This window comes from Delphinapterus leucas, chromosome 2 (assembly GCF_059928025.1).
Source record: "Delphinapterus leucas isolate spDelLeu-1000000601 "Yukka" chromosome 2, BTC_Dleu_Yukka2, whole genome shotgun sequence".
Classification (NCBI taxonomy): Eukaryota; Metazoa; Chordata; class Mammalia; order Artiodactyla; family Monodontidae; genus Delphinapterus; species Delphinapterus leucas.
In genome coordinates, this window is record NC_143130.1 from 6,407,267 (window position 1) to 6,431,844 (window position 24,578).

At 37.6% G+C, this 24,578-nt stretch overlaps 1 protein-coding gene across 3 annotated transcripts in view; it reads left to right on the forward strand.

The window, feature by feature from the left end:
- MINDY3 (MINDY lysine 48 deubiquitinase 3) overlaps positions 1 to 24,230 on the forward strand; it is a 95,156-nt gene extending 70,926 nt beyond the window's left edge. For 2 of the 3 annotated variants that reach the window (XM_089906377.1, XM_022580579.2), the window contains 4 exons: positions 14,373 to 14,445; positions 17,055 to 17,142; positions 19,717 to 19,788; positions 23,288 to 24,230. In XM_089906377.1, coding sequence (XP_089762503.1) covers positions 14,373 to 14,445; positions 17,055 to 17,142; positions 19,717 to 19,788; positions 23,288 to 23,437 — 383 coding nt within the window. In that variant the 3' untranslated portion in view covers positions 23,438 to 24,230. The other variant, XM_022580580.2, reaches the window with a different exon arrangement.
- Positions 24,231 to 24,578: the final 348 nt, after the last annotated feature.

The window sequence follows — 24,578 nt, forward strand, 5'->3', positions numbered from 1 at the left end:
TATAATACAGTATTGTTGACTATAATCACCATTGCTGTTCATTAGTTCTCCAGAACTTATTTATCTACTAGTTGCAAGTTTCTACCTTTAAACAACATCTCCCCAATTAACCTACCTCAAGCCCCTGGTAACCACCACTCTACTCTGTTTTTACAAATTCAGCTTTTCTAGATTCCACATATAAGTGATATCATACAGTATTTGTCTTTCTACGTCTGATTTACTTCACTTAGCATAATGTCCTCAAGGTTTATCCATGTTGTCACAAAAGGTAGGATTTCCCTCTTTGGCATGGCTAAATAATATCCCATTGTGTGTGTGTACACACGCATAAACACTGTAATCTTTATCCACTGACAAACACTTAGGCTGTTTCCATAGCTTGGCTGTTGTAAATAATATTGCAGTGATTGTGCAGATATCTCTTTGAACTACTGATTTCACTACCTTCAGATATATACCCAGGAGCGGAATTGCTGAATCATATGGTAGTTCTGTCTTTAATTGTTTGAAGAATCTCTGTACTGTTTTCTTTAATAGAGATACCATTTTATATTTTCACCAACAGTGCATAAAGTTTCCCCTTTCTTCACAAATTCACCAACATTTAATCTCGTCTTTTTTTTTTTTTTTGGCCATGCCATGTGGCATGTGGATCTTCCCTGACCGGGGATCAAACCCGTGCCCCCTGCATTGGGAGCGCGTAGTCCTAACCACCGGACCACCAGGGAAATCCAGTCTCCTGTCTTTTTGATAAAGTTCATCCTAACAGGTGTGAGGTGATACCTCATTATGATTTTGATTTGCATTTTCCTGATGATTAGTGATATTGAACATTTTTTCATATACCTATTGGCCATTTGTATGTCTTCTTTAGAAAAATGTCTATTCAGGTCCATTGCTAACTTTTTAATTGAATTATTTGTGTTTTTGCTCTTGAGGTCTTTATATATTTTGCTTTACATATTTTGTGTATTAACCTATTATCAGATACATGGCTTGCAAGTATTTTCTTCCACTCTATAGGTTGCAATTTTATTATTTCCTTTGCTGTGCAGAACCTCTTTAGTTTAATGCAGTCCCACTTGTTTATTTTAGTTTTGCTGCCTGTTCTTTTGCTGTCTTATCCAAGAGATCGCTGCCAAGACCAATGGCGAGGACCTTTTCTCCTACATTTTCTTTTAGTAGCTTTACAGTTTGAAGTCTTACACTTAGCTGTTTGATCCATTTCAAAGTGTTTTTTTGTGAATACTGTAAGATAGGGGTCCAGTTTCATTCTTTTGCATGTGGATATCCATTTTTCCCAACACCATTTATTGAAGAGACTATCCGTTCCCAATTGTATGTTCGTGGCACTCTGATCAAAAATTAGCTGACCATATATTCATGAATTTATGTCAGGGCTTACTATTCTGTTACACTGGGCTGGGTGCTTGTTTTTATGCCAGTAGCATATTCTTTTGATTATTAGAGCTTTGCAGTATAGCTTGAAATCAGGTAACATGATGCCTCTGGCTTTGTTCTTCTTTCTCAAGATGGCTTTGATGGTGCAGTATCTTTTGTGGTTCCAAATAAATTCTGGAATAATTTTTTCTATTTCTGTGAAAAAATGTCACTGGAATATTGGTAAGGATTGCATTGACTGTGTAGATCACTTTGGGTAGTATGGACATTTTAACACTATTAATTCTTGATATAATCCATGAGCACAGTGTATCCTTCTATTTGTGTTTTCTTCAGTCTCTTTCATCAGTGTCTTACAGTTTTCAGTGTCTTATACCTCTTTGGTTAAACGTGTGCCTGAGCGTTTCATTGTTTTTGATGCTATTGTAAATGCAGTTGCTTTTTAAATTTCACTTTCAGATAGTTCTTGTTGGTGTCTAGAAATGCAACTGATAACAGTATGTTGATTTTGTATCTTCCAAATTTACTGAAATCATTTTTCTAACAGTTTTTTAGTGGAGTCTTTAGGGTTTATATATAAGACCAAGTTATCCACAAACAGAGATCATTTTACTTTTACCTTTCCAACATGAATGCCTTTTATTTCCTTTTTGTTCCGAATTGCTATGGCTAGGACTTCCAATAATATGCTGAATAGAAATGGCAAAAGTGGGCAATCCTGTCTTTTTCCTGTTCTCATAGGAAAGGATTTTAACTTTTCACCACTGAGTATGATATTAGCTGTAGGTTTGTTGTTTATGGCCTTTATTACACTGAGGAACATTCCTTCTGTACCATATTTTTTAGCTTTTTTATTATGAAAGGATTTTGTATTATATCAAGTGCCTTTTCTGCATACTGACATGATCATACAATTTTTTTCTTTTATAAATGTGGTATATCAGATCTGTTGATTTGCATATGTTGAACCATCCTTGCATCCCTGGAATAAATCCCACTTGATCATAGTGTATGGTCCTTTTAATCTGCTGTTGAATTCAGTTTGCTAATATTTTGTATCTGTATTCATCAGGGATTATGATATGTTTTCTTTTCTTGTAGTGTCCGTATTTGGCTTTGGTATCAGAGTAATGCTGGTCTCAAAGTGAATTTGGAAGTATCCCCTCATCTTTACTTTTTTGGATGATTTGTAGAAGGATTGGCATTAATTCCTCTTTAGTTGTTTCATAGATTCACCAGTGAAACCATCTGTTCCTGGACTTTTCTTTGTTGGAAGGTTTTGGATTACATTGTCAGTCTCCTTTTTGTTACTGCTCTATTAAGATTTTCTTTGTCCTCATGAGTCCTTTTTAGTAGGTTTTATGTTTCTAGGAATTAATCAGTTTCTTCTCATTTGTCCAATTTGTTGGTGTGTTATTGTTCATAGCAGTCTCTTCTGACTCTTTGTGTTTCTGTGGTAACAGTTACAATGTCTCCTCTTTAATTCTGTTTTGTTTATCTTGTCAGAAAATCAGCTGTTAGTTTTATTGCTTTTTTCTATATTTCTGTTCTCTATTTCATATATCTCTGTTGTAGTTTTTCTTCTTTTTTTAGTTCCTTAAGGTGTAACGTGAGGTTGTTTATTTGAGGTCTTTTTGTTTCTTAATGTAGGCATTTATCAGTATAAACTTCCTTCTTAAAACTGCTTTTGCAGCATCCCTAAGTTTTGATACATTGTGCTTCTGTTTTCATTTGTTTCAAGATATTTCTTGATTTCCCTTTTGATTTCTTCTTTGACCCATTGGTTGTTCAGGAGCATGTTGTTTAATCTACATATATTTTGCATTTTCTTCCTGTGGTTTTTTTCTAGTTTCCTGTCATTGTGGTAGGAAAAAATACTGGGTGTGATTTCAGTCCTTTTAAATTTGGTAAGACATGTTTTATGCCCTATCATGTGATCTATCCTGGAGAATCTTTTTTGTACACTTGAGAAGAAATGCATATTCTGCTGCTGGTATATGGAGCGTTCTGTATATGTCTGTTAGGTACATGCTGTCTAAAGTGTAATTCACATCTATTATTTCCGTACTGATTTTCTGTCTACATGATCAAACTGTTGTTGAATGTGGGGTACTGAAGTCCCCTACTTTATTTCATTGCTCTCTGTTCTCCCTTCAGATTTGTTAATAATTATTTAGTACATTTAGGAGCTACAATATATGGTACGTATATGTTTATAGTTGTTATATCCTCCTGATACATTCATCCCTTTATCATTACATAATGACCTTCTTTGTCTCTTGTTACAGTTTCTGATTAGAAGGTATTTCGTCTGACATAAGGATGGCTACCCCGGTTCTCTTTTGTTTTCCATTTGTATGCAATATCTTTTTCGTCTCATCACTTTCAGCCTATCCATGTCCTTGAAGCTTAAGTGAGTCTTTATAGACTCACATAGAGTTGGGTTTTGTTCTTTTATCCATTCAGCCACTCTGTGTCTTTTGATTGGAGAAATAAAACCATTTACATTTACAGTAAATGTTGATAGGTAAGGACTTACTATTGCCACTTTGTTAATTAATTGTTTTGTAGTTCTGTAGTTTCATTCTTCTTCTGTTGGTTTCTTTGTGACTTGATTTTTTTATAGTAGTATGCTTTGATTCTCTTCTCTTTATGGTTTGTCTATTATAGGTTTTTGCTCTTTGGTTATCATGAGGCTTTTGTAACACATCTTAGTCTTATAACTATTTTAAGCTAACAACAACTTAACTTCAATTACATAAGAAAGTTCAATGCATTTACGTGACCTCCATAATTTATTTTGATGTCCCAGTATACATCTCTTTATATTGTGTATCCATTAACATAATATTGTAGATGTAGTTATTTTTAACCCTTGTCTCTTAGCCTGTATGGTAGAGTTCAAAGTGATTTACACACACCACCACAGGATTTTTATTTTTTTAAGGTGTAACTGATGTTTAATATTATATTACTTTCATGTGCACAACATAATGATTTTATATTTTTATGTATTTCAAAATGATCACCTCAGTAGGCCTATTAACATTGATCACTATACATAATTACAAATTTTTTATGTATGTGATGAGAACTTTTAAGATTTGTTCTCTTAGAGACTTTCAAATAAGCAGTACAGTATTATAAACTGTAATCACCATGCTGTACCTTACATCCCCATGACTCACTTATTTTATAACTGAAAGCTTGTACCTCTGAAACCTTTCACTCATTTCACCTACTCCCCCACTTTTGGTGTTAAATCCAAAAAATCATTGCCAAGAGTGATGTCATGGAGCTTACCACCTATGTTTGCTACATAATAAGAATTTTAATGTTTCTGGTCTTACATTCAAGTCTTAACTCAAAATAGATCAAATTTTGTGTGTGGTGTAAGATAGTGGTCCAGTTTGCCCAGTACCACTTATTGAAGAGACTGGCCTTTCTCCATTGTATATCATGGCTCCTGTGTTGTAAATTAATTGACCATTTAAGTGTACGTTTATCTCTGGGCTCTCTGTTTTGTTCCTTTGATCTGTGTGACTGTTTTTAGGTCAATACCATACCGTTTTGATTACTATAGTTTGGTAATATAGTTTGAAATCAGGAGGTGTGCTACCTCCAGCTTTGTTCTTTTTTTCTCAAGATCGTTTTGGCTATTCATTCGGGGTAACAGAGCCAGGGTCCTAGGATCCGGTGCGTACAGAACTACCACAGTAGTCCTGAGGTACAGGTGCACTTGCTGCAGGTATGGCACTGATGTCTGCGGTATACATACGTACAGCTCTTCCGTGGACCTGGGACCTGAGTTTCAGGGGCTCCCCATAGTGGCTTACGGGCGTGGGGGTGTGTGACAGTGGCACAGGCCCTGGGATGACAAGCTGTGGTGGTGGCTTGGGCCCAGGCTGCAGTAGCAGCATAGACTGGGGATGGTGGGTCGGAGTCTCACTTTTGGCCCCACGCGGCAGTCACAAGGCAGTAGCAGCAGCACAACTGCAGTGCTGATCTGTTAAAGCTGAGCTTCAGCAGTGGGCTCAGGGCAGTGCTGCCCAGTCTCAGCACTGATGTGTCAGAGCCTCAACCTCGGGGGGGGCGGGCAGGGCTCAGTGATGGTAGCATCCTTGAGGATGATGGGTCAGAGCTATAACCTGGTATCCAGTAGGCGGGGCCCAGGGCAGCAGACACTGTGCTGGTAATGGTGGGACAAAGCCACTACCCTGAAACCAAGGATGAGGCCCAGAGCTCCAGTCCTGTATATGGTGAGGTGCTGAGGCGCACCTCATTCCAGAGAGCAGGGTACAGCAGAGACTGGGGTCCCTGAGGGCAGGTCTCCTGAGCGACAACTCTAGCCTCTGGGAGTAGATGCAGGGGCTGGGAAGCACTGTGGTCAGCTCCGTCAGCTGGGAGCAATGTTGGTAGGAGACCACTGCAGCAAAGGCTGCACATGTCTCCAGCGGAGAGGCCTGCAGGGGTTCTCCTTTTCCCCGTGTGGTGACCTTCCTCTGAGGCCATCCCTCCTGGTGCCAGGCTGCTCTTGACGGGGTAATGGCTTGACTCGGGTAGTACACTTCCCGTACCGTCCTGTGCAGCTATCCTTGATTTATTTTGGAGCTCCGCAGGGCTTTCTGCCGCTTCCTTGTAGCCCAGTACTTTCCCTGGGGGGTTTTCTTCAGTTTGTGCTGTTTATTGTTTTTGTTGGCTTCTTGTGCGGGAGGCATGAGTTGGGGTCTCCTAGCCCTCCATCTTGCTGACGTCACTCCCCAGAATATTTCTGTGTAATTGATTGTGCCAGAAGAAAATACAGAAGAAGGATAAGAAAAATCATCTTTAGGATTCTCTTTTGAGCCTGAGCTTAGCTTCTCTACCGCACTAACAAACGTTGTCTTAAAAGTTCACATACATGTCACTGCAGTGTCAACTCTGTCATTGTTAGCTAGGTTATTTTAATCATCTTTGCATTTATGTACTTCGATAATGGTTATGACTAAAGTATGACAGCTAACTCACTGACTTTTCCAGTATAACTTTAAAACCGAGCCATGCCTTATGTTCCATTGTAAATTACCAGGAAGGAACCTACGTTGTTGGGTTAATCCTTATCAACTCCTGAATGGACTCAGTTATCTTTATAAATACACTTTCTTCTGTCTTGAAATTTTTAACTCTTGGAGATCTACTCTTTCCATCTCTAAAAATTTCAGTCATAGAAATTCTAGGAATCTTAGTAACCATATAACTTTAGTTACTTTTCAGTCTATAAATCTGTTTTCTTATATATCAGATGATAATAACCACCTGTTTCTTGAGAGTCCTTATGAAGATTAAATGAATAGCATTGTAGAAATCACCTGCCCAGTCCTTAACACATAGTAGGTCCCCTACTTCATAAATGTGAGTTCCTCTCTCTCTACACCTCAGGTTAATTGGTGCTGGTATTGGTGAGTTGACCTTCAGTTAGCTTCTTCCATTATGCCTTTTCCCTAACTTAAGAAAAATAAATGTTGCTTTCTTCTTGGAATTAATAATCTTTTAAACTTCCAATAACATTTCATTCCAAGTCTTTAAAAGTAAAAGTAATTTACTTCTTTATATCTTCCCACCACTGAATGAAATTCGTCTTATAGTAAGTTAACATTCAGCTGGAATCATTGGGATATGTAGCACATTGGGCTTCCCTGGTAGCGCAGAGGTTGAGAGTTCGCCTGCCGATGCAGGGGACATGGGTTCGTGCCCCGGTCTGGGAAGATCCCACATGGCGCGGAGTGGCTGGGCCCGTGAGCCATGGCCGCTGGGCCTGCGCGTCCGGAGCCTGCGCTCTGCAACGGGGGGAGGGGGGGGCCCACAGCAGTGAGAGGCCCACGTACCGGAAAAAAAAAAAAAAAAAAAAAAAAATAATGGGGTATGTAGCACATTGAACTATGTCATGGAGGGTGACAAATACAGTCATTCTTTTACCAATATGAATCCTCTGATGGAAAAGATAGGAAATAAATCATTTCTATTCCTAAATGCTTTTAATATATTTTGAGTTAGGATCAAACTTAATCAAGTACAGTTTTTGGAAACGGTAGCAAGTTAAAATGAAAATAAGATTGATATAAATAATATAAGATTAAAAGAAATGTGATCAAAGTGAACTGAGATTAGCTAGAGAGCTATCATGGAGACCTGAGGAGGTACGATCATGTTGGCAAATGGAAGCACAAGGAAGAGAAAATGATACCTATGAACACGAGGTAGAAGACAGAAATATACCAGGAATAGCCAGCAAAGTGTTTGACTTGAATGGAAAGACAGGACACAAGAAAAATAATTATGTAGCATGTACTAAAGAGAAGTGATGGTTATTGGAATACGGTCAAGGCTTGGATTTATATTTTAAAGAAATATATTTCAGAGAATGAGTCAAGCGATTTCCTGTGGCATACCCTCCTCTTAAGGATTTATTTAAAGTACTAGGTTTTTTTCCCCTGCCATCTCTCACCCTGCTTCTAGATGTTTGCCTTTTCTATATCTCATATCCCAGGGCAGAGTGGTCGTGAAGTGGTATACACATACATATGTAAATGCCTGCTCTGTTTCAAGATACGTTAGGTGACATGTTTCTACCCATATTGATAGTAATTACTGTATGAGAGGAGGATTCCTTCTAGAGTGGAATACATTATAGGATGAAGTATGTAAGGTGGCATGGATAAACTGGGTGTCTTTCCAGAGTTTCCAGTCAGGTCTTTATAGTGCTGCTTAATTTTGATTTGAAATGATTGTCCAAGATATCAAGCATACTCTTACCCCAGTGTAACCACTACAGACCATTCTCAAACCAAACGTATGGCTTTTCTGTAATCTGGCGTTTTGGATCCCTCTGCATTAGTTTCTTTAGTGAGAATTTTAGAACTGAAATTGAAATTGGAAGTGAATGAGTTTCTTGAGAAAGGAAATGTACAAGGAGAGTATCAGAATATCTTAGGAGATAATAACTGTGAAGGAACAAAGGCATAGAGAAACGCCTTCAAAGCAAGAAGGAGTGTTCACAGCCGTAGGAGACGTGGACTTGAAGAGCCTGATGTTCTCTAGAAGGCCAGTTTGAAACAATTCCGTCAGGAATAAAGATACTAAAGCTAAACTTTAGTATCTTATAGTCACAAGTAGTAGATTTGTTTGCTTTTTGCAATTTCAATTTTTTAAAATCATTAATGAGGTAGCAGGCTCCATTTTGTCTACTAAATTACAAGGAAAATTATCTTATTGGCAATATTAAAACAATTTATGATCAGTGGCAGTTTTTCAGAATTGAGTCCTGAGAAATACATATGAAAATAAATTTGCTGTGTTTTTACTAGAGAGAGAAAATTATTGATTAAATAAATTAGTTTTCATCTATATGGTTTTATGTGTGACAACTTAGCAGGACTATAATCTGAATTGTTAAGAAGCAAACAAAACTTGTTCGGTCATCTTAGAAAAGCTATCTCTTTCTATCTATGACTTACATAGAAAATAAACTCCACTTTCTCATTTGAATATCCCTGTTTATGGTTTAGCTATTGACAGTCCACTCTAGGAAGCTGAAAGATTAAAAATAGAAAATTCTTCATTTTTAGTCACAAACTAATCAGCTAATTTACTGATTTGATCCCCCCTTCCCCCAACATAGCACACTTTTATTTCAGGATCTGAACAGATCTCCTTTCTCAGAACACTTACTATATTAACAGTACTTACAAGTTTCTGGGTAGTGGGTAGTTCCAGTTTCCGTTTAGCAGAGGCTGGTGTGGTGACAGTTGCCGTTTGTCACCCTCTTTAGAATATTTGTAGAAAAACTGACCTAGAGGGAAGCTAAAGAGAAGAGAATCCAAGTTCTGGTACCCGTGAGTACTCTGGTGTCTGTCTCACCCTCCCCACCTCAGCCTCGCTCCCACCCCGGGTGTCTGCACGCGCCTGTCAGGTAGGTAGACCTGTAAGCAGCACTGTTAGCTCCTGCTTTAGGCATCTTGTGAATTAAATGCAGTTGCGGGCTAATCACCATTTACAGCATTGCCTCCGTGAGACTGTATGTTCAGTGTTCTAAACAGGTGACTTATAAATCAGGTTTAGGTTTCAAAAGACCATTAGTAACTGAGGACCTGTCTAAAAATAGTAATTATCATGATGGCTGGCCTTTGCATGAAGCATCACAGTTTATAGAGCAGTTTACCTGCGTGGTCTCATTAAAACCTTACCATAAACCTAGGAGATAAGCAGGGATGACCAGCACCATTTTGTTCTTAAGAAAAGCCAACCTTGTGAGGGTTTAGGTCACTTCTTCAGAGCTGCATGCCTAGTTGTGAGAACTGAGACCAGATTCGAGGTGTTCTTCCAGAAGGTCAAGCAATCTTTCCCCCTCTCTCCACTACCAGTACCTTTTTAAAAGGCTGAGGTCATAAAGAGCTGTGTTTTAACCTCTTTGTCTACTTTTAACTATTTTTAATTTATTGGAATAAGGATATGATATTGACTGTCATTCCCACTGAGCAGTTAGTCTCTACTTCAGAGTCTTTAGGATCTAAGGAGCTCAATAATTATTTTGACGCCAAGCATACATATAAAATAAGTTCAAAAATATATTTTTAGCTGTTAGCTTCTCCTTTTAATTTCAAGCAGGACCTTGACATACCATCTCTAATTACATGGTCCCTTTAAGGAAGAATCCCAAATTCAGAAATGGAAATGAACACTAGTGTGTGTGCTCAGATCCTAAAGAGAATCAGGTACTGGTCCTATATAAAGTGTTACATATGGGCTTTAGAGAAAGTCCATAGTTTTGTTTCCTGGGGATTTGGGTTGGGGGGTGGCGTTGTTTTTATGTTTTGTTTCGTTTCATTTTTTTACATCTCTTTTGTGGGAGAAAGTTTGGATATTTGGTTTGTATTCAGATACATATTTTATAGTAATTTTTAAAAACAAAAGAGTAGGGACAGAGGTAAATTGATCAATGTGATCAAAGATACTGGACAAGAGAGGAATTTTGGAATGCCTCCAGGTATCAGAAAATGGCTTTCTAAAATGCTAAAAGCATTCCAGTGGGTATCAGACAACCTGGATTTAAATCCCACCTGTGTAAACTCAGCTGTGTGATGTTGGGCAAGTTCCTTAACCTCAGTTTCCTCAGCTGTAAGATGGCCTTTGTATCTACTTTACATCATTATTCAGGTACTCAATAAGTTGACCATACTGTTGTTTAAAAAAGAAAAAATTCCAAAACTGTGTAGCATAGAGCTTATTCAGTAATCTCCAAAGAACTGAATTCTACACAGATGGTATTTGAAATTTTTAGCATCACCCGTAACGGGGTTTGTTTTGTTTTCTTCTCTCTCTCTCCCTCTTATTCTTTCTTCGCCCCGCCCCGTTGTAGACTTCATCAACGCTCTTTGGACAAGGGATATATATTTTAATTTTAAAGAGCCCTTGTATTCTTTGTAGGTTGCTAAAATATATTGATAGCATCTTTTGTATGAATGATTTCAGTGTGGTACATTTTTTTCATCTTTAAGAATAATTTTACTTGTTGTAGATAGTTTAGTATACACCCATCCTTAGACATCATCTAGAAGTTGCCTTTTGTTTAATTCTGTCTTTTCCTTTTAAATCACGTTGTCTTCTACCTTTGCATCCCTTCCGTCACTTCCATTCACCTTGCTGTACCATTCTCATCACTGTTTCCTGCTGCCCCAGCCATAGTTTTTTCTTTATCCTGTGCACCTTGTTTAGTTTGGTTTGCAACTTTCCCATCACATAATTGAAGTGGTTCTGCAGGACAGGCCGTAAAGCAGCTACTCATTTCATTGTAAACTTCCTAGGTACAATTCACAGAGCTGTTTTTGGTTGAACCATGGTGCCTGAACAGAGCAGTTTGTTTAAATCTGAAGTTAGGATTAGCTTGAATAATTGAATGTAACAAATGTTATTGAGCAGCTACTTGTGTTAAGCACCGTGCTCGGCCCCCGGGTCATGGCATCCCTGCTGTCCGTGGCCTCTGTTTACGGGGCCAGAGGCGCGAAGCAGCAGGGAGACACAAGCCAGGAGACCAGGGCAAGCGTGACTACGAAAATGCCCTAACCTTGCCTCTGAGCAAAAGCCACATACTTTTTTTCACTAAGAGTTCTATTAAATTGTAGGGATATGTTATTAAAGCGTCAATAATAATAGCTAGGTAAAGTATGATACAACATTGAGTAAAAATAAAATAATTTGTTAATTTTTTACTAAAACCAACAGCACTTAAATTCTCAACTTGATCTTGATTGTCTCCTCTGTTCCTAAGAAACTGTACTTTTTCTCACCTACAGGGGTTTGAAAACATTAACGGTCCCCAGTGCTGGGTCCCCATCTCCTCTCACGCTGTTTCTTGTCCCGCTGTGGCTTCCTGACACCTGCTCTCTCCTGCAGCTCTCCCTTCAGCTGGTGCCTCTGCTAGGAGGCCTGCCAAGCTCCCCACCGTCTTTCCAAATGGGAATCATGATGGGTCCTTCCTTCTCCTTCGAGGCCAGCTCGACTTCTTCACCATTCTGAACTGATCCTCCTACCCAGCAAATTGCTAGTTCACTTCACCGTTGTGCCCCTACCCAGCGCTGCTCTGCGCAGAGTTCCTCTTCCCGAGCTCTAGGAGCTGGGCGCTTCTTGCCGTCTGTTTACTGGGTTTTAAAGAAACAAAAAAACCCCTCTTTTTTAAATTTATAAACGAACAGCTTTTTTCCTCCTTTTCAAATGTCTTAAACACAATTTAACTGTATGTGAATGTTGGCACCGTAGCTGCGTACCGTCACAACCGCGGGCACTGCCCCCTTGCCCTCCCCGCCCGTCTTCCCCGTTCTTCTGAGCTTGAAAGCCTGTACAAGGCCATTTTATATTCATGTGGTTAAATTACCGATGCATTCAAGTTCTGCTTTTTCCTTTGGTGCTTCTTAGGTCGGCTTGAGCAATCAACAAATTGTATGCTCAGATTTCCTCTGCTGTTGGTATTGAGGTCTTCTTATCATTGTGTCTCTGTTTCCATATTCTCTGAGGAACCAGCTGACTAAATACTAGATGGAGTGAGTTTCGATCTGCTTAGACTTAAGGCTGCTTTTTCTAAAGAATTTGTCTTGACAGGTATGATTATTAAAGAATAAAGTAATTTCAAAATTAGTGTTTTAAAAAGTAATTCCAAATCTCCTCTTCTAATCTTGGGTGTATTAAAAGTCTTTGAGGTATTGAAAAAAATGATTCTGCAATCTCCAGTTATAAAATACTGTATGTACAAAAACTAGAGTCACTGGCTTGGTGTAGTCATTGCTCTACTCCAGAATGTCCGTGTTTACACGTTGTAAATCTCTTAGGCCCCTTAAAAATGTGGTGGAATGTTTAAGCTTGAGGTTAATCACGTTTGAGTTAAGGAGGTCATTATGTTGTTTTCCTAGTTGTTGTTTGTGTCCCTATACAGCCCATTAGCCCTTTCTGGGGATGGGAGCTGAGTCTCCGGTTACAGTAAGAAGAGATAAGGCTGCCTGCCATTCAGTGTTTCAGAAGAATATTGTAATCCACACGGCTGCTGTCAAGTGATATACATGACAGCCCGTAAACATGGAAACCTATCCGGATAACTGTTGCTGGCCGCCAGTAGCCACATAAAGCCTGTTTTACATTCGGAAATGCTAAGCTTTTAGCTGTGACCTAACTAAGCAAAAGGAGTAATTTTCTGCCTTTCAGACTCATCAACTGAGGCTTATAAAGCTTGAATGTTTTTCACAGGTGCCTTCAAACAAGTTTTTTTATTCTCTATACCTTCAATTATTGGTAACCTGACAAACTGGAATTATTCTAAATGTTCACTTTCTAAAATTATATTTAGGATAATTTTTAATTATCCTAAATGATTCTTAGCCTTTTAGTCAAAGCCAATCTGTCTTCACATGGGTAAGCATGTGCTTATGAGGTTTAAGAAAAGACTTTTAAAAAAATCTTAACTTCTTTATTTCCTTGCTGATAGAGTACACACTATGTGCAGAAAGAGCAACTCCACTTTATTCTATAGTTTGATTATAGAAGCAGGGCTTTTGGGCATCTTGTCCTCCAGGACAAGGTTTTTTTTGTTTGTTTGTTTGTTTTCCTTAATTATCCTAATCCCTGAAAAGGTTATTGTGTTGGAAGTTGATTTAAAGCTGAGACAGTCTTCAGGAAAGAATAAATGGGTAGAGGAAGTCAGGCATTGTACATTTAAGGGAATCAAGTTGCTTGTTTATAAGTACTGTGGTTTCAAACTGCCCTACAAGCTTTTTGTGTGTATCACGTCCTATCGCATCATCTGAGTTTGGGCCATTTACAATGCTATTTCTTCATCGAGCCCAAGAAAAGGAACATTTTCCATAAACTACTCTGCATCAACATTTGATTCTACTCTGCGTTCCAACTTTGAATTTTTTTCGCTATTAAATCTATGGCTTTTATTTAAATCAGGTCTGTTGATTTAAGTCAAGAGATATCTTTTCTTGATCGTATATTGTCAGAGATCTAGATAACGGTGGTTCATGAACATTCTTGCAAGAAGCTAAAATAACATTGCGACAAAAAGAATTTACTGGTAAAGTTTTATTTTAATTGGATAACTAACTGCTAAAAACTTAAGTAGGAAAAAACTTGTCTCATTTAAATTTGTAAGCCTGTTTAAGAAGTAATTTGGCTTTCTTCAGGTTTCCTTGGAGTTCTCAGGGAGAAGTCGTGTGGTTCATTTTTGTATTAGAAAACTAACCTTGAAAATAAATCTTCACCTGTGTGCCCAAGAAAACTAAGAGTACCTAATAATAATATTGTGCCCAAAACAAACTTAATATGCTGTTTCTTAATTCTTTGTATCCCTCTTATGTGATTCTTCACTGGAGTCTGGCTGAGCAGCAATAATAGCATTTCTTGAAGTAAACTTAATCCAAATTGCTTCTGTAATTCTTTTCCAGATAATGGATTCATACCTGATTCACTCCTAGAAGATGTGATGAAAGCATTGGACCTTGTTTCAGATCCTGAATAGTAAGCTACATACGAAGTATTACTTAACCAACTCTTGATTCTGTTAAATGTAAAACGTTATACACACATTATTGCCTTTTTTTAAAAAATCTAAGTGTTTATGCATATATGAAGCATAGCACTTGATATTAAGCAACGATTTAGGAAGCAGTCAGACCAATCAGTATTATAGCAGAGACTTGACTTACTTAAAATGAACTTCCTTTTCCACTCTGTGCACTTATGGTCTAGTTTTTTATAAAGGGTCCTAAAAATGTAAATGCCTTTTTCCTTATTTTTCTCACTGTGAAACTTCTTCCATTTTTTGAAATTTTGTGCATGTCTTTAGCACCTTCAGCGAAAGTAGGGACAGTTATGTAGAATGTCTGTATTGCTAGTCGTCCTGCTTAAATAACCAGCAGGCCTTTGACATTCAGTCTTATAAAGACCCTGAACATTCTAAATGATCTGAAACCTTTGCAAGTGGCCCCAGTATGTTACAGAATATAATTTTCAGTATTGCCTAACATTAATATCAGTCGTTGTCTTCGTTAATAATGTACATTATTACATCTATAACTTCTTCCATAAATTTGGGATCTTTATTATCCATGGGAAAATCTCTCTCTGGTTAAGTGGATAGATCTTTTGATCAAATATGGTAATCAAATATATATTAATCAAATATAGGTGATTTAAAAATCACATTTGATCTACACTAAGTTTTCCTTTTTCTGCACAATTGTCTTGTTTTGTTTTTTCCCCCTTCTGAAAATGTATCTGACAATGAACAAACTTTAGCTTAGAAACATTTAAGGATTCAGCAAAAGCAGCATAAAACATATTGGTACACAGTTTTTAGAACTTGATCCTGTTCTGTTTTTAAATAGTTAGGGTGTATTTTCTTCGAAAGTATGAAATACATATAAACGTTTGCAAACTAATCACATCTGAATTAATATGTCTCAATGTCAGTACCTAGCGCTGTGATGTTACCCTTACTTAGTAGACATAATTGTTGATTCCAACTAAAGACGAGAAATTCAGAGACAGTTGAACTAGTCCAATAAATGAGATAATAGTAACTACCATATTTCTTAACTGATTTCCAAGTGGAGACCTTGTTTACATTGCTCTAATATGCAAAAGGGAATTGAACTGAGGTAATTTTGGTTACTAACAATTCTTAAGATGGGAAGGAGGAAAAAGGCAAAGTTGGTTTTTTGTTTCAGATTCTTACGTAGATGCCTATACGTCATCTACTTAATTTTCCTTGTTTCATCAGAATACATAACATACCCTGAATTTTAAAGTTAGCACAGTAGAGTCAAATTGTTTTTCTAGAAGTAGCTGAAAGATTGCACTGAGTTATTTATTCGGTCCTTTGGTCTAGTCACATTTATAATATGTGATGGCCCATTAACAGGGCCTTATTATCAAGGACTAGTAAATTATATTAAATATAATATGACCTTGCCTTTCTCTGTTTCATGTCATAACCTCCTGGCATTACTCAGACCCATTAAAGTGTCATATCCTTTGCATGTTGTACAGTTGACCCTCGAACAACACAGGGGTTAGGGGAACTGACCCCCGCACAGATGAAAATCCGTGTGTAACTTTTGACTCCCCCAAAACTTTACTAATAGCCTACTGTTAACTGGAAACCTTACCAGTAACATAAACAGTCTATTAACACATATTTTGTATGTTATATATATTATATTACTGTATTCTTAAAGTAAGCTAAAGAAGAGAAGATGTTATTAGGAAAATCATAAGGAAGAGAATTTATTTATGGTACATGTATGTATTTATTGAAAAAAAAATCCACATATACGTGGACCTGTGCAGTTCAAACCCATGTTATTCAAGGGTCAACTGTATAATAAGTTGTATTTAACCTGACATTTATAGTTTGAAAGATAACATGGAGAATGAAAATTTTCTGAAAAGACCATTTTCATTTTTAAAACTCTCTTCAAACTGCAGTCCACTTTTCTCCGCCTTCTTTCTAGTCACACATAATACCTGTCAGCAGCCTCGGCTACACCTACCTGATCGTTACACCTATAGTTCAGCTCTTTGAGAATTATCTTACCTTTTTTAACCTTCAGTTTACACTGTAAGAATTTTAAGCCTCCACCTCATTTGGTTCTTGAAAGTAAGCTTTTTCGGAGATGTTTCTGTTTATCTGATGTACCACTGCTTTTGATGCTGTTTCTTTTTCTCTTTGGGCTTAAAAAAAAAAAAGTTTATTTTAAGTTAAATGCCTCTTTTGATAGTTAAATTCAGGCATAGCCATGAAGCAAAGAGAATGTGCCTTTGGGAGGTTAAAAGCCTCTTTTTACAAGCCTGGGTTTTTAAGTTACTTTACCTAATAAGGAACAATATTCCAAAGTCATCATCATAATTTAAATTCTAAATAGTAACAGATTACTCTGGTTTAAAAATAACCAAGTTTTGGCAAATTAGATGTCATCCTGTGTATTTGTCATTAAGGGTTTAAAAAGAACAGCTGTCAGGATTTTTGGCAGTCAAATGTGTTATAGTAATTTAACCATGAAAGAAGAAAAATAAGCTTTTTTTTCCATTGGTATCCACTGGTTTTCTTTTTTCTCTCCCCATAGTATAAATCTCATGAAGAATAAATTAGATCCAGAAGGATTAGGAATCATATTATTGGGTCCATTTCTTCAAGAATTTTTTCCTGATCAGGTAACATAGCTGAAGAAATATATTTATTGTTTTGTTCTGTTGGGAGGATCATATTATGATTGTTTCAGCATTTTTTTCTACTAGTTAAAAATGTTCTCACATGCAGATATTAGACTAATAAGCACTATTATCATGTAAATACTTTCCCAACAGAGACGATAGAAGAGTTGTGTGTTCCACTACAGCAACACAAAACTTTGGGGGACAGGGGTGGTGGAAGAGAGTATATACACCAATATAGACACATTGATATTGTTTTTCTAAAGGAAGATTCAAATTCAGAAGTTTGTGGAGTAAAAAGAGAAAGATTCTCTTAAACCACTCCCACCCCTGTTTTCCTTCTCTCGGGTAACTGTTGTTAATTGATTGGTATGTATCTTTTTAGAACTTTCTAAATACTAGCAAAGGAGCCTGCATGTAGTGCGAACTGCTACCAGTGCTAAGTTCGAGGAGAATTTTAGTTGAGTAAAAGGAAAGCCTTTTACTGGAGTGGAGCTGTGCTGCTTCATGCTGGGACATGCCTTCCACTGGCTGTGACAGGAGCTGAGTTAAAAGGACCTATCTATACCCGTCTCAGTATGCTCAAGTTATGTCTGTGTCATTGGCTAATTCTACAGCCTACACCTGGCTTGTCTTCCTATCTGAGTGCAGGGTTTTACCACCCACCCAAATTATTTAGCCAGGTGTATTGTGATCATTTCATCAGATACCAACATGGTTTATGGTAAGACTAGCAGGCGCAGCTACCATTTATTGAGCATGTACTATGTACTCAGGCACCGTGTGCCCTACAAATTAGGTATTATTTTTCCCCCATTTTTGTCAATGAGGAAACAGAGGATTAGAGAACTTAAGAAAATGGTTTAACGTCATACTGCTAGCATGAGGCCAATTCAGGATCCAGTGTAGGTTATCCAAGCAAAGAGACAAAGTACTTTAACCACTGTTTTACACTACCTTTCATTGCTATTTATTTTATATCAGTTGTTAGTTACTAGAACTGGAGATATGTAAATTGTATTCAGTTGTAGTAAAATATTTATTTTGTAGGTTAAAGTATATTAACTAACTCTGAAAATCAACAGCCAAATTATCTAAGTGACTAATTGCACTGACTCATGTATACAATTAAGATGATTGAATAAATTCTACAGTTTTCTGTTTTGTAAAGCATTTGAAGGGGATACAAAAAATTATGATCTTAGATTTTAGACATGAAAAGTTGAAAACAGTTAAAAATGTAACAACTGAAAAGATAATGCAAAGTAGTATATGATTCACAAATTAATTGAGACAATTGTTAGAAAGATCCCAAAGTAATAAGGAATCCAAATAGTGTATTTAAGGCAAACGTTACAAAGTAAGATTTGAACCAGATCTTGAAAAATGAGAAAAGACTTTAAAAAATCACAAATGTGCAAAGAGCCAACAACCAAAGGTCTCTTCATGGGAAGATGAAGAATATGCTTGTCTCAAACAGAATTCAGGAAGGTGAGTGGTTGGAGATAAGACTGGAAGGGTGGGTTAGGTCCTGGAGTTTAGGCTTCTTGGTTGCAAATCCCAGCCTGAACTGCCTGACGTGGGCCAGAAAGATAGGAATTGGGAGGAGTAGCTCAGAGCGACGGGAGGACAGAGGAAGCAGCGCCTGGAAGGTGGTGCCGGGAGCCTCTGGAGCTGGAAGGAGTCTCATCCCCACCTCATCCCTTCTCGTTGGAAAGGAGCGCCTTCTCTTGCTTCCAACTGGAAAAAATTCCAAGGAGGGACACTGGCCCAACTTTTGTCACAGTCAATCAGATATGACCAGGAAGATCCTTAAGGGGGATGGGCACGGGGACACTCAGCCGTAGGCACTAAAGGGAATCACTGGGAGTCAGGCACCTGCAGGGGCCCGACCGTTAACGGCCTTCAAGGCTACGTTTAGGGAGGTGAACTTGAGCTTTAGCGAACTGAGAACCAAAGAACAGTGGGAATGACATGATCACTTTCTCTGGAAGTTAGTATACTGATTTATTCAGTTTCCTTTCTCTATTGAATGTTGTTTAAATCTCTCAGCACTATGTTTCCTTTTCACAGTTAAGGTTCACAATATTCAGAAGATATTTGTGGGGATGGAAACCCCCAATTTGGTACTACGGACCGAATTGGAAGTATTGGTGCATATGTTTAGAATCTGAGTGAAAGTGGTATCACTGCCTTTCTGTATTTATTGAGAGGAACAAATTATAAGCAGAAAAAAAGCAGAGATACATTTTAGGAAATTTTTTTTGCATTTTAGAACTGTGTCCTTTTTTTAAAAAAATTACAGTAATACATGCACTTTTTAAAAATATAAACTGTAGAAGAGCTTATGATAAAAATCAGCACTCCCCCAATTTCCAGTCTCTTCCCCAGAAGCAAATTTCAGCTTTTAGGTTTTATGGTAGTTAACTGCGTAAGTCTAAGTGTCTTGCTTTGTCAGATGATTCCGTAATCAAAGGATGTGGAATTAAGAAACTTCCATTTTAATTTCAATTGCTAATTAGAAATTGCCTGATATAAAGATTTAAAGTTTTAATTGTTCTTTGTTTATAACAGGGTTCCAGTGGTCCAGAGTCTTTTACTGTCTACCACTACAATGGACTGAAGCAATCAAATTACAATGAAAAGGTATGATAACTCACGTTGTAATTTGTCTTCACCTGGCTTGATAAAATATAGGAGTATATAACAATGTTTGATTCCCATAAACTTGCCACCTAAGGAAGGAGATTATTCTAGGAGTCTCTTTACTATCAGAGCATATTTTAGACCTGGACTCAGTGAGATCTTCATTGGAATTTTGGAGCAGTAGTGTCACTGGGACAAGGTAACCCCATCTACATACATGTTGTTACCCTTGGGTGTTGTAGATGTTACTAAATCAAGTTTAGTGTGCTGAAAGCTACTGATCCGTTTAAATGGAGAAAGAAGGGGTAAGAGTGAGATTCTTGATTTAGAAAAATATTTTAAAGGATTTAAATTAACATCCATAACACCTAGCATTTATTGAGCATTTACCTGGAATTGGCTTAAGCACTTTGTTTTACCTGAAGTTTAACACCATCCCATGAAGTAAGTGTTGCCAGTATATCCCCCTTTTACAGTGGCGGAAAGTGCCGCATGGGAGAATTAAGCAGCCTGCCGCCGTCAGGCAGCCGGGAAACGGCAGAGCTGCGACGGGAGCCGAGGGCGCCCCCCCTTAGAGCCCACGGCTCACCCACTGTGCTTTGCTCCACGGACAAAGGCACATCAGTGCTTCACGTCCAGATATACGCACCGGCTTTAAATCAAAACTTTGGTCTCGCCCATTCACCCTCTTTGATTAATGAGCTTTGCCTACACCTAAGATATAGCTCCTATGTTTGCATTTATGCCAGTAACAGTCACAGTAGCTATAGCTAATATTAGAAGGTGTAAAGCCTAACGTGCCTTTTTTGTGTGTGTGGGAATACAGAAGTTTATTTTACTATAACTTTTAAATCCCAGAAAGCAGAAACCAAAAAACCAAGTATTTATACAAATAAAATTATAAAACTGTACTAAGGGAGTAAAGGAAGACTTGAACAAATGATGACAGAAAGGGTGATAATTGAGCACGCTGTGTTTCAGAGAGCAGGGCGATTCCCGGCAGCGTCAACAGACTCACCCCTCACAGTTGGGAGCTCCCACTGGCTTTTGAGTTGGAAGGTGCCATAGAGACAGTTGGTGCTGAACCCCTATTTACTTCCCTCATGAATGGCCTCCAGTGTCTTGAAATACTGTGGTAGGGGGTGTCTTCTTCCAGTGCCAGCAACTGGCCCCATTGTCCTGAAGCAAGTGGTTCCATTTTTAATACCTTAAATGATTAACATCTGTATTAGAGTATAATTGCTTTACAATGGTGTGTTAGTTTCTGCTGTATAACAAAGTGAATCAGCTATACATATACATATATCCCCATATCTCCTCCCTCTTGCGTCTCCCTCCCACCCTCGCTATCCAACCCCTCTAGGTGGTCACAAAGCACCGAGCTGATCTCCCTGTGCGGCTGCTTCCCACTGTGGCTAACATGCCTTTTTAATTTGAAATACCCATGCTGGTTTCAGATGTATCTAAATTGAGGACGGCTAGAGAAAATAGATCATAATGTATATTAGATGCATAATTTCAGTTAGAGCAAATCTAAACCTGTGACTAAAATTTATTTTCATAACAATATAAATTAGAACTTTTATTACATTAGGTTTGAAGATCTTTTTCATAGTAAAATGATTTACTGATATCTATAGCAAAATATAAATTGTCAGTAAGCCAACTTGTATGCTCTGTTCTAATATGTGTAAATGAGTGCTTCCTTTATATTTTGAAGTTTTATGTAGCCTTGTCATAGAAGGTACTTTATAGTCACTACTTAGTTACTTGCCTATACAATCCCTGCAAGGTAGGTCAGTCAAATATTATCCATATTTTACAGATGAGGCCTCTGAGACAGGGAGATTAAGTGACTCACCCAGGGTCACACAGCAAGTCATTGGCAGAGCAGGGATTGGAACTGAGTTCCTGATTCCCAGTCGTGTCCTTGGTCTGCTTGACCACGCTACCTGTATATAGTAAGTTTTCAAGTCGTGCTCATGACAAGCGTCTGACATACTAACAAAGAGGTCAGAAATCAAAGATGAACTATTAACATGACAGTAGTATGTAAGCACTCTTAACACGAAGCATGTATGCCATTAAGTTGCAGAGGTATACCATAAAGTTACTCAGGAGCTAGAAATCTGGTAGACTGCAGAGTAAGGTACTACTAAAAATATCTGAGGAAACAGACAACAGAAGGCTGGCCAAGCAGAAGGGAATATGACCCACCAGGGGTCACAGGCCAGGGAGGCCACACAGGTAGGTCGGGGTACTCCTCCCAAGCAGGTCTGCTCTAACACCATGAGCAAGGGATTTTCAGAGAAAAGTTTTGCTTTGGAGAGCTGAAAAGCATGACTTAACAGTTCTAATAGTAAATTTATTCCATCAAAACTAGAAAGTACTACAGCAACCAAAGTACAGATGCAAAAAAGTAAAACTGTTTGTTTCACATTAAAGTATGTCTTTAGAGCCTCCTAAAAAGAGACTTATGAAACCAAATTATCTGGCCTAGTAATAGAAAATATTCCCATATTTAATGTATTTTAAGGAGACTCCAACTTAAGGCTAATCAGGTTGTTTCTCTTGGCTCCTTGGTCAAATAGTTTATAGCTTTTATCTTGGAAGAACGTAATTACAATCATGTGTATCAGCCACTGAGTGTAAAAATCATTACACATACTTTGGAAGAGGGCAGTCGTCTGTATCTGTTCCTTTTAAATTATGCAGTTAGAATTTCTCTTGGTACAAAGCGAAATTCATGACTGAATGCTTTAATGTATAGAGTGGGCGCTTATAATGAGGTAGGGCTTTAGCTAGTATGTTACTTCACAAATGACTTCTAAAAGTTGTTTAAAGAAATCAGAATAAAACTTTTCTGATATCTGTCCACCTGCCAGTGTATCTTTTTAATAGTCATTGCCATTACATATAGAGATTTTTGTTTCTGACCTGACGTCCTTTAATTTTTTTTCTCCATGATTTTTCATGCAGAACAAAGTATATTCAAAGTATTTAGTACAATAATAGAAGAAAATTTCATTGACAAACATCCAGTTTGCTTGCAGCTCTGGAAATTCAACATTTAGATTGAAAGAAGAAAATAAAGTCCTTCTCAGAATATATAGCTGAGTGCCTCCATATTAAAGCAATAGGAGCTAAGTAAATGTTGTTATATAAAGAAAATATATTACTGGAAGAATGACTTTTCTTTTATCAGAAATAGTATGTTCTTGGGATTTGCATACACTTCTTATAAATCATGATCTTACAATCTAAATTCAGCTAGTAGTTAAAATTGTTTCACCATCTCATTTCCAGATTTATTTTCACATTAATCAGGAAGCAGATATTCTAGCTTATAATTTCTATCAAAATAAAACTAGATATAAAGTTCCATACGAAACAGTACACAGTGCCCTATTTGCTAGCCTATGAAAAGTTCTGTATCCCTCACAAGACTTTGCTAAGAATATTGATTGATTGACCTTGGTGGCTTTATTTTGTTCAACAGGTAATGTATGTGGAAGGAACCGCAGTTGTTATGGGTTTTGAAGATCCCATGCTACAGACAGATGACACTCCTATTAAACGCTGTCTCCAAACCAAATGGCCATACATTGAATTACTCTGGACCACAGATCGGTCTCCTTCACTAAACTGATTTGCCGAAGTATTTATAGGATTGTAATAGCAGATGTTGAAAGAGGGGTGAAAGACTGGCGATTGGCTCAATTAAGCTATACACTGGTATCATTGATTAACTGTAAATAACAATTGAAAACACATTTTCAGTGTTTAAGATATGTTTAAATTATTTGTTTTAAAGCTTTAAGTTAAAGGTTACCCTATTTAAACTCTTTATGTGAAATTTACTAGCAAAACTAAGCTGTAATCAAAGTTTATCACTGTTGCAGTCAGATAATTTGGTCATTTATCAAGCATCGTATTATAACATTCTAATATTGAGTATCAGTTACTATTTATAAACTTCTACTTTGGGGTTTTATTTCATTCAGGCACAGTTTGCTTAAATGATTCTGGCATGCAGCATATCAGCCTCCACACTGAAACGCAAGAGTTTATCTTTGTTATTTTCTAAAATCTGGTTTCCATTAGAAACATTGATTGATAAATAACAAATTGTCAACCTGGACCTTTGACAGTTGGCTTAGCTCTGGCATGTTTATGAAAAGTAGAAGCTATAAGGGAACATTACCATTTATTCACAGACATATAGAGTGAAGGAGAATCTGATAGTCTTAAGACTGTCAGCTTTCACCGTATTGCCAAATACACTTCTCCAAATTTGTCCCAACAGCCCTGTAAGCCAGCTTTCTTGTATATTTTAAATGTGATAAATGCATGAGAACATCTGTTATTACATTAGTATATTGCATTATTTATTATGATCCTAGTGGATGGCCTAAATAAACACTTTTTTTTCTTCAGCCATATCCTTGATTTTTCACATTCATGGCTCAAAATAAATACTTTTAAATGATTCTGCCCAGTAACCCTGAGAGCACAGCATAGAACAGACGCCTACCAGATGCACACGACCCCTCGACAGGACACCAAACCTTACGCTTACCTAGGACTTCTGTAACTCAGACAGCCAGGAGCACCAGAACCTGACGGGCAGCTGTCTGCATCAGTGGACAAAGTTGCAGAAGCCCCACCCTGTTCATTTCTGAGAGAGATTTACTATATGTTGATAGGCTTGTTGCCCAGCAATTTGAGATGTGAATAGCCAGAAAATACTTTCTTTCCTTCACTTGAGAAGCCAACAAGATATCCTCTTA